General features: G+C 31.9%; 1 protein-coding gene across 5 annotated transcripts in view; it reads left to right on the top strand.

Annotated features, from left to right (window-relative positions):
• Nucleotides 1-888: 888 nt before the first annotated feature.
• LOC101505659 (uncharacterized) overlaps nucleotides 889-11,557 on the top strand; it is a 48,055-nt gene continuing 37,386 nt past the window's right edge. For 2 of the 5 annotated variants that reach the window (XM_073367102.1, XM_073367103.1), the window contains exons 1-4: nucleotides 889-1,059; nucleotides 3,522-3,806; nucleotides 4,391-4,551; nucleotides 5,544-5,606. In XM_073367102.1, coding sequence (XP_073223203.1) covers nucleotides 3,566-3,806; nucleotides 4,391-4,551; nucleotides 5,544-5,606 — 465 coding nt within the window. In that variant the 5' untranslated portion in view covers nucleotides 889-1,059; nucleotides 3,522-3,565. The remainder of the gene's footprint in view (nucleotides 1,060-3,521; nucleotides 3,807-4,390; nucleotides 4,552-5,543; nucleotides 5,607-11,557) is intronic. The other 3 variants (XM_073367101.1, XM_004515955.4, XM_012711994.3) reach the window with 2 other exon arrangements.

The following is an 11,557-nucleotide window of genomic DNA, read 5'->3' as shown; positions in this document are numbered from 1 at the left end:
AACTCCAAAATATTATTAACTTTGGCTAAAAAGTCTCCGAGCCAAAATCCAAAATACACCAAAAATACATAAAAGGTACTTTAAAATTATGAGTCTTACAAATCACAACTAAAATTATTTAGATTAAAATTAATGTATTTCATATTTAATATATAACATGCTTGAATATTTATTAACTTCTACAAATATAATATCTTTGTTTTTAATTCTTATTATTTTATTTTAGTCACAGTCAAATTTATTCAAATTTAAATTAGACTATTTCATATTTAAAGTCAAATTTGTTCAGATTTAAATTAATCTATTTCATATTTAATATGCGTGTAATATTTATTTTATTATATTAAACTTTGCAAATATAATATTCTTTGCTTTGAATTCTTATTATTTTATTTTAATTATAGTCAATTTTGTTTAGATTGAAATTAATGTATTTTATATTTAATATATATGTAATATTTATTTTATTATTAACCTTTACAGATTTAATACTTCATGCTTGAAGTTCTTATATTGTATTTGAATCATTGTCAATTTTGTTGAGATCGAAATTAGTCTATTTCATATTTAAAATGCATGTAGTATTTATTTTATCATTAATCTTTGTAGATATAATATTTTTTGCTTTTAATTTTTATTATTTTATTTTAATCATAGTCAAATTTATTCAAATCAAAATTAGTCTATTTCATATTTAATAAGTGTAGTATTTATTTTATTATTAATATAGTCTATATTAAAGAAATTAAAATCTACCTATACAAATTAATTTCAATATTAACAAATTTTGAAAGATTAAAAAAGGATAAAATATTAGATAAAAAAGTAATAAAGAGAAGGTGAGCTAATCGTCAATCAAGAAACCAATATAAAGTGAAAATACCAAAAAAATGAAGAAAAAAAACACCATTAGGCTTCCTTCATTTTTCTTCTCTGATTCTCAAAACTCTGAAACTCTCTCATATTCCCTTCTTCTACCACAACACTCGCCACCGCCACTCTTCAACTCTTTCTCTTAAACCTCAGATTCTTCTGAAACTTGCCCCATTGTTGCTCTCTGTAAGAATATTTTCACAATCTCACTAACTCCATTTTCTCTATCTCCAATAACGCTTCATAATTGTTTTGTATTGTATTTGAATTGAACTATCAGTATTTATTTTTCTCGATATTTTTTTGTGTCAATATTGCTATGTGTTAATTTAATCGTTTTAATTGATGATTGACTGCTCAAACAGATTAACACTTCACCTTCATTAATCTTGACTTGTTTTTCGTTTTGATGATCAATTTCTTGTAATGAATGTTTTCGGAAATTTTCTTCACTGTGCATGCTTGGTGCTGTTCAAATTTGTGCTGATGAATTATTTCATATATGATTTTTGTGTTTGATAAATTTTGTTGCGTTTTTTGTGTGTGTGTGTGTGTGTACCTTTGCTCTATCTTCACTATCACTGTGCGCTAGGACATCAGAAGCTCTCTTATTTAACATATCTATGAATACCTATAAGCTTATAAGTAATAAGGGTTTTCTGCAGTGAAAAACTGTAAACGTATTTTAATTGTGGAACTCTAGTTTAAAGTTCAATTGAAAATGGTCTTGTTATTATTTTATTACTGCATGTGGAATATCAATTATGCACGATCTTAAGAAAAGGGCAGGTTTTATGCATACCATCGAAAGAGTTTTGTTTGCACGTTGCAAATGTTGATAAAGTTTTTGCGGCGGACTTATCCCCTACTCTAGAAACTGGGAGGCTTGGCATATGGAGCATTGAGAAGCAAGAAATGAAAAATATCTTGCATGCGATTGCTTGCTATGTTTCAATTAGTGAATCTATAGCTGGCAATGAATCTATTTGCTACCATGCATTAATAGTTAGTAGTTGTAGAGGATCAAAACTGATAACTTGTTAAAATTAGATAATATTTGGTATGTTGTTGCCAATGACCTATTGGTACTCCAGAATTAATGTGTCCAAGGTGATCAATGGAAAAGGTTGTTATAAATTATAATGCCAAGCGCGAGGCTCCTGTTAGGATATAGAATAAAGGGGAAGTTAGTTCATTAGTTGGATAGTTAGAGGAATAATGTGTATAAAGTGAAGGATACATGGATAAAGGGGGGATATATTCATATTTGTGAATACTTTGTAAATAGTGAAGTGGCAGTGGCTCTGTTGTACAAGGGAAAAACCTTGGAGGCTCTCTCTCTCTCTCTACTGTTTATACATGTTATTCCTCTAACTATCCAACTAACTAACTGGTCTAACATATCTTTACTACTCTAGTTATTCTTTATCCTAACAACACCATAATGTTGATGCCTTACTGTAGAAAGGTGTTAGCATTAGAAAAGAAGAAAGCAGTGAAGTATTTGATTAATTTGCATCGATGTACCCTTTAATTGTCTACTTAATGCATGATGTTCATAGCTAAAATAGGAATTTAGATGTTCATTTTTCAAAACCCTAGATGATTGCTGTCAAGAACATCAAAGCACTAAATGCACAATTTACGGAGTTTATCAAATCCAAATTGAATTTACAAGTCAGTATTGATTGCTAACCTCCTCTAAAAATATTTCCCCATTAATTGACATATAGTTCATTCAATGTGTTCACACCTAGTCACTCACTATGGTTACATATTGCATGCCTTGGTACATTTAGTGCTTGGGTCACATTACTTGGTTTGGTAATTGCTCATTCATGGTGGATTTATTCCATCTTAAAGGTTGTACGGTGAGCTGAATATGCTGTTCTTATAGTTAGATTTCCTCGATAATGACCATAATTAATGTAAAGCAATCATATATTATGTAAATAAATAAACATTTTTAAAAGCTTAAGATGTTAGGAGAAGTCCAACGACTGATTATGATTCCTCTGTCTTGGCTCGCTTTATTGAAATATGGCCAAAGAACACGCCTTCTACTATCTTGTACAAAATTAATTAGAATAAGGGAGTTGAGGATATCACTGTTTCTTTCATTGTGTACGAGTTACTCATTGTTTTGAAGATTTTTTTCTTGTTTTAGTCTTCAAGGCTTTAGAGTCTTCCTTCATGAGATGAATGCTGTGTAATGTACATACATTCATAGGTACTTGCTTATGTTTTTCTTGTTTTAATGATATTGCCCTTAAGGATTGGGAAGATCCCCCAAGAAATTAGAACAGTTTCTTGATCAAGAAAGACAAGTAATTAGAATGACAGTTTCTTGGCTCGCTTTATTGAAATATGGCCAAAGAACACGCCTTCTACTATCTTGTACAAAATTAATTAGAATAAGGAAGTTGATGATATCACTGTTTCTTTCATTGTGTACGAGTTACTCATTGTTTTGAAGATTTTTTATTTCAGTGCTATATATTCAATTTGATCAACTTCAATGGTGTCTGATGATTTGCATTGAACTGAGGCTTTCATTATATTACTTTTGCTTTTGTTTTAATGAACTTTATATTACTTTTGTGTTTCCACCTCTAAATATATTCTTGAATTCACATGCAACCTTGTAGATTTATATTATTTATTCGTGGATATTCTTCCTAAGCAGTGAAGAATGGAGACTTTAGCTCAACTGGAAGCATTGTGTGAGAGGCTTTATAATTCCCAGGATTCTGTCGAGCGAGCACATGCTGAAAGTACCCTGAAATGCTTTTCCTCAAATGCTGACTACATTTCGCAGTGCCAATATGTTCTCGATAATGCATCCTCTCCCTATGCATTGATGTTGGCTAGTTCGAGCTTGTTGAAGCAAGTGACAGAGAAAAGCCTTCCCTTACAGCTCCGGATTGATATTCGTAATGTTCTTGCTTGCTTGCAGATGATTATAACTTGGGAGTATTTTAAGGGCTATATATTACTATCTTTGGTTTGTGGGAAAAATGTCTTATTTGTCCATTTGCCTTGACAGATTTTACTGAGTGCGGTTTCTTCATAATTAGATACAGTCATAATTACAGTCTATTAGATGTAACATACTTTTGCATATATTAATCTCGTTGTTCTTGAATTGGTATCCACATATTTTATGGATCATCCAGGGAAATTTTCTTCTATTTTCTTTGGATTTAATTAGTATGTACTTTCAGTGTAAAACTTTTTTACACATGCATTCACATCACAACATGTAGATTTTTGTGGAGATATTTCAGGAAAAAGCATAACAAAGTAGCAAAATTTTGTGATTCGATTGGATGCATGTGTAAAAAGTTTAACACTTTAACACTGTCAGCACATAGAAATTAATCTCTTATCTTTTCAGGTTCTTTTACGAAATTTGTATTCAAGATTTTGGATTGTATTGCTTTCATTTTTTAAACTTATTGTTGCTTCAGTTGCTATTTTTTCTTCCCATATTGATCAAATTGCAATTTTTCTGAAGGAAACTATCTCATAAACTATTTGGCCAGCAAAGGACCTGAACTGGAGCCCTTTGTGCTTGGATCTTTGATCCAACTCTTATGTCGTATTTCAAAATTTGGGTGGCTAGATGATGAGAGATTCTGGGAGGTTGTTAAAGAGGCAGCAAACTTCTTGAGTCAGGTGACTGACATTTTTATAAGATAGCTGCATCTATGTGAACATGTCACTTTCTATATTTACAGCCATTTTGTTTTAGTACATTGCATTTTTTTGATGTATAAATGGCATTTATACCATATATTATACATTAATGATGGCTGCATCCCATTATTTCTTAGAGAATGCTTTTGATTTTGTGTTTCTCTTTTTTCTGGAGGCCTATTTAAAAAACATTTCAGTTTGCCACAAAACTTAATCTTTCCCTCTTTACTGAAATGAATTTGTTGAACTGATTAGAAGAAACAGGTTACACCCAATATTTTCCAGTGCTGTCAAGTTACTGCTAAGGCGGTGCCATGAAGGATTTTATTTCAGCTGCCATAGGCCGCAGCACCTATTATATCTGCCATAGGTCGTAACACCATGTTTATATGATGGATTATTGGCTTGCAACCATAATCTGCCATTGATATTTTACCAAAAGACCAAACATTGAATTTTGTATGGTCAAACATTCGCTAGATAGTTTTTATACTCATTTACTTCATATTTGCCATTTATAACAGATATTTTCCCAAAAACCCAAACATTGGATTTCATACAGTAAAACATTCTCTACATATTTTTTATACTCATTTAGTTCATTAGGTATTGAGCCAAGATGTGCTTAGTTTATTTTGGAAGTGTGGTTTTGTTTTCTTGCAATGCTACCCCACCTTGTTAGGCGGCATAAATAACCCTAGAGTTCATGGTTGACTGAAGGAAGTTCTACCAACTGTCGCCAATTAGGAAATTTGTTGAATCCTGGGCATATATTCCCTAGTTTCTGCTTTGTTTCTGGCATATGGTGGTTTAGAATTTTGTATTTTTTTTTATTCTATATTTTTTTTGTTATGTTTTGCTTTCTTTTGATTGGTTTTCCCCATCTTTATTTCAATATTCTCTATTTGTATTAATATAAAACTTCTAAATTGCATTCAATTTTATTCTCACATAGTCAATGCTTTTGGCAGGCACAATATCATTATGCTATAGGTTTGAAGATATTGAATCAGCTTGTTTCCGAGATAAATCAGGTTTGTGTCAGTATTAATGATTCAACAAAAGACTTATCATTTGTAGCAGGTTATACAAAGACACAGGCACTTGTTATATATCTAGTTGAAAGGAACAGGTTTTTCTGAATAATATTCACTGAATTAATCTGTATATAAGTGATTTTATTGGATTGACTGATAAAAAGGAATAGTAGCTGCGAAATATGTCCATATAAAAGGGAAATAATACATAAGGAAATAATAAAAAATGTCATTTAATATGTTTAGTCACTATAAAATTTCAAAATTTTGTCTAGTCTCGAAAATTTTTTTCTTCGAGAGGAAGATACACTTTTTGAGAGGAAGATGTTTGTAATTTTCTAAACATGTATGCAAATGGTCACTAAAAAATTCGAAACATACATGACTTGACTTAGCAGCAAGACTAGAACCGGCTATAGTAAAAATTGTGGAGACTTAAAGTTGAAGAAAAATTATATAGTGACTAAAAATAAAATTTTGAAATTTTATAGGACTAAACATATTTAACCATATATATATATATATTCCTCCTATATATATATATGTTAAACTCATAATTTCTGATTGGTATAAAGTGTCATTTCCATTAGAGAATTTTCCTTTAAATAATGTTGATACAAAATGATATGTAGCGTTAAATCTTGCTATAACGGCTAATCTACAGTTGGACTAATTAATTATGAGAATAATTACAAAGTATAAATATAATAAAATCTGCACAATTAATGATTATGCTGGTGAGTCTATAAGCATCAATTTGTTGATTAGAAAATTATGTCGTTGAGGTGTCAAAGATTTGGTGAGGACATCAACCAACTGAATCGATGTTGAGACATGAGGCAGAGTAATAACTTTTCGGTCATAGGCTTTCCTAATTGAATGACATTGACTTCTATGTTCTTCGTTCTTTCATGGTATACTGGATTTTTGCAATTTGTATGGCACTTGTGTTATCAACATGCAATGGAGTTGGTTTGTTTGTGAAAAACCAAGTTCTGAAAAAAGGCTGCACAATCAAATAATCACTGAGCGTGCTGTAGACATGGACCGGTATTTTGCTTCGGTAGAGGATTTAGATACAAAATCTTGTTTCTCACACTTACAAGAGACAGAGACAGAGACATCACCTAAAAACATGCACCGATATATTTTCTTGTGTCTGGACAACCAACCTAATCAACATCAGTATAAACTTAAAGTTGTATTGTTGTACCATTAAGGAATAAGAGACTGCGACTAGGAGTACCCAATAGGTATTTGATGTTTCGGTGTACATCTGAAAAATGAAAATGTCTAGGATTTTGCTTGAACCTATTGACTGTGTGGACAACCAAAAAGATATCGGCTCTTGTAATGGTAAGATAGATAAGATTGCCAACCAACTTCCGTTATAAAGTGGGATTTGTATAGAGTTCACCTTCATCCCTTCTTAACTTGACATTAACTTCCATGGGAGTGTCAACAGTAGCGGCATTGGTAAGACCAGCTAGATGAATTAGATCTTGAATATATTTGTGTTGAATAACAAATATAAGTGTACTTTTAAGCCCAAGAAGTAAGTGACTGCCCAAGATCTTTCATGTGGAAAATGGAATGCAACAATTGTTGGATTGTATTGATTGCCTCTTGATCTGAACTGGTGATGACAATGTCATCCACATAAACAAGGAGTATCACAATTTCTTTTGATGTTCGTTGTGTAAATAGAGATGGATCGTAGCTGCTTTGGATGAAGGAAAAGCCAAAAAGTGTTGTTCTAAACTTCTCAAATCACACTGCTGGTGCCTGTTTTAACCCATACAAAGAACATTCTAGTTTGCAAACATTATTAGGTAAAGTGGAAACATGTCAAAAGGCTGATTCACATTTGTTTGATGAAGTGGAAATGGTAGAATTTTATTTTTACCAAATTTACAAGAAATGCAATCAAATTGAATAACACTAAGAGATAGGGAATTTTTGTTGCCAAGAATTGCAAATTCATCAAGTCATGAAGTACATTTGAGTTTGGGTAACCAAGACCCTATGCCATGTTTGAAAATCAACAGTTGCAGAATTACAAGAAATAAAAGGCATAAAAGAACATGGGGACAACAATGAATAAAGAGGAAAAAGACATCCAACTTTAGGCCTCGTCGCGATCATCTACCCTGATTGTTGATTCTGCACAACAACTAAATTTTGAGAATTCAACTCTACAATCATTTACAACTAATTGACCAACTGAAATAAGATTACTAGGGAGACCAAGGAAAACATAAACGTTGGTGAAAGATGAAGAAATATCACCAATTTCTGTAATAGGAAAACTGTTTCCATTAGCAATTTCTATTTGGAGACTACAGCAGTCGTAAGGACACAACCCTATTTGGGCATCCTTCTGCATCTTCTCAGGGGCATAATCGGTTCCATTGACATGACCCCAAAGCTCTTTTCCTTTGACAAAAATCTGGAGTTGAAACGCGCATGTGGAATAGTTCTTTCCATTATGACAGACAAAAAGGATATCATGCTTGTCAGTAAGCATGATGCCGAGGGAAACAAATGCAGAGAACTTAGGAAATGACAAAGGTAAACAGGGAACTCATAAACAACAACCATGATTAGCGTCAGCGAGGAACTAAGTTTTCAAGAAAAAATAGAGTAGAAATAATAAGGAAACTATGATCAACGTTGGCAAGGTACTGATTTCAAGAGAAAAAAACAGAGGAACTCAAGATTTGATCGCAAAAAAATAGAGGAATTTGATTTGGATCGCAACCTAGTTTATACCATGTTAAACTCAATTTTGATTCATAAATATGTGTCATTTTCATTGGAGAATTCTCCTTTAAATAACGTTGATACATAATGATATGTAGACTGTTGGAAAAAGAGACACCACAAGATAATAAAAAAGATGGAAAAGTAGGAAAAAAAATAATAAGGGTTTGAATATTATTGATAATAGCTTAATGCTTACTTTTTTTACAAAAGACTCAATGCTAATCTCTATTTATAGAGAAACATAGACTCAATCTTAAATAAGGAATAAATCATAATAATAATGAAAGATATTCTAAGATATCTCTATAGTTATAAATTGATCCTAAGAAATACTTTAAGATACTCTAATATAATATAAAAGATATTATAAGATATTTTCTAATATTCTAACATAGACTTAAGTCTTGCTATAACGACTAATCTATAGTTGAACTAATTAATCATAAGAATAATTACATACAAATATCATCAAATCTACACAATTAATGATTATGAAAACTGCCAATTTCATTGACAATATATATGTGTTAGAGCTGGTAAGATAAAATCAGAGGGTTGATAATTATTGATGATCAATGAGAGAACAATTACAACACAAACTGATAGGAATTTGAGAGCCAGTCTCTCCCAAGCACAAACTTCTAACTTAATAACTTCTTGCATGTAACTTCCCATTCCCATTCCCATTGCCGTTCCCATTCCTATTCTATTTATTTAATTGAATTGAAATATAATGCAATCCTAGTCTAGGAGAGCCCATCTTTATTGGGTTAGTAGCACCATTATTGGTCCCTGAAATATGGGGCCAATCTGATTTTAGTATCTGCAAAATGTTTTTTTTTGGATTCTATCCTTATGATTTTAGATTCCTCCACGTCCATGATGACATTTATTCATGCAAAAATGATGATGTGAAAAGTTGAGTTAGCATTTTGTAATGATCTGAGTCGATATCTTTTTTATAAAATAGTTAAATGAAACAAAGATCATTTAGGTACTTTGTTCCCTTTCCCTTCATCACCCTACCCTGTCATCTTTATCCAAACCAAAACCCAGGAAAGGAGAGCAAGTAGCCAATCAAAGAGTTGTTGATCATCATGGTGAAATTGGAAGCTCGTAGATATAAGTATTTGGGAAGTTCTTGTTTTGTTCCCATTGCTTTCATGTCTATATATATATATATAGTGTGTGTGATAGAAAAAGAGACAAATATTTCGCTGTCTATATATGGCAACAACCGCTTTCATTTAAATGCAAATAGAGATTCATCCTCATGAATTGCTACTTCTTTCTCTTAACATTCATCCTCATCCTCCCTATGTCTAAATTTATGATGCGTGTGTTGTGTTTTTGCCCAATCCGCGAAGAGCAACAACTTTTCAATTGACTCAGTATCCTATTATGGGTTTTGTTTTGGGTGGAAGATGATGGGGTAAGGGAGGTATGGAGAAGGGGAATTAAATTATTGTTATTTTATTTAATCATTTCATTAAACAATGTTGACTAAGTATCAAAAAAATGAAACCATGAAAAAATGTTGACACGGTTTTCTACCAATGTTGTCAGTCTCAGATAGCGGCGTGGAGCGCCGAACCCTAAAAATGGGATATCGGGATCGCGGATAGCGGGATGACCGCTATTGTGAAGGCCAAAAAACAGTATAGAAACTAAACATAAAATGCAAACAGTATACAAAAATACTAAAAAAATTGAAAAGTACACAAAATTAAAAGGGTAATCATACTTAAAACAGTATATAAACTAAACATAAAATACAAACAGTATACCAAAATACTAAAAAAATAGAAACATACACAAAAAATAGAAAAATACCAAAATCTAACATCTAAATCAAATTCTAATAGTAATCATAATCAACAAAATAGAGAACATAGTAGAAGAAATAGAGTAGACAAGACAAAGTCACAAAAAGAACGAAAACAACAGAGCAAAAACATAACAATGCTGAACAGAGCTAGAACAGAACAAAACGATGTTGAACGGAGCAAGAAAAGAACGAAAATGACAGAGCAAAAACAATGGCGATAGAGCAAGAACGAAATAGTTTCCTTTTCACAATGCTGAACAAACCCCTTTGTGGGTTTATAATAATAAAAAATTAGGGCTTAAGTGGGTGCAAAATGACCTAGATACACTTAATGAAGAATAAATAAATAAAAAAAAATAAAACTTGTGTTTTGAAAAAGCTCTAGAGTGGGTCCAATAGCGAGTCAGGCCGGATAGCGGGATTGCGCAGGATCGCGCCGGGATTGACAACATAGTTTGCCACATCATCATTTTTGGATGTATAAATGTCATCAAGGACTAAAAGTGTAGGAATCTGAAATTGTAAGTACAATGTCTATTTTCTTTTGCAAGGACAAAAACCAGATTGAACAAATATTAAAGGGTTATCCTGATAGTGATGATTATTATTGATGATCAATGAGTAAACTATTACAACACAAACTGACAAGAATTTGAGAGCCTGTCTCTACCAACCACCAGCTCCTAGCTTATAAGTACCTTCTTGGAACTTCCCTTTCCTATTCTATTTATTCAATTCAATTACAATATAATACAATCCTAGTCAAGGCAGGCCCATTTTTACTGGACTTCTTGCGCCTTACATTGGTATTCCTAATTGGAGGCCTACTAACAATCAGTTGATGCAATCAACGCTCAGATAGATTCTCCTTTCACTCAGTTGTTATATTCTTTATAGTTTTTTCTAGCAGTTATTCTTTTGTTTTTATGGGGTGTTTGTTTCATTGGTTCAAAAGTTATTCCCAGGAATGTGAGGTTGGGAATCTTACATTCCTATGTTTGTTTCAAGTTTTAACAAATTATGCCTAGATATTTTTTAGCATTTTCAAATTAAATTAATTTGAAAAACATTTCTGGGAATTTTAATTAATTACCAAACATATTGAAATGTGTAAAGTTAATAGTAATGATGTTCCTAGGACTAGGAATAATATTCTTAGGATTGTGATTTTAATCCTCCAAACAAACACACCCTTAGGAGACATATGTAACTGTTAATGACTGTTATAAATGTTCAAAACTCAGTTATGTTCTCCTCTCAAATTCCTAGAGAGGGAAGAAGAAAAAGAATATTCAGTGCACGGGTTGGGTTCTCTCTACCTATGCTTGCAAAAGTAGGGAAGAAATGTAGGGAA

This window comes from Cicer arietinum, chromosome 4, assembly GCF_000331145.2.
Source record: "Cicer arietinum cultivar CDC Frontier isolate Library 1 chromosome 4, Cicar.CDCFrontier_v2.0, whole genome shotgun sequence".
Taxonomy (NCBI): domain Eukaryota; kingdom Viridiplantae; phylum Streptophyta; class Magnoliopsida; order Fabales; family Fabaceae; genus Cicer; species Cicer arietinum.
Note: the sequence above shows the minus strand (reverse complement) of the source record. Positions and strands in the feature narration are given on the sequence as shown.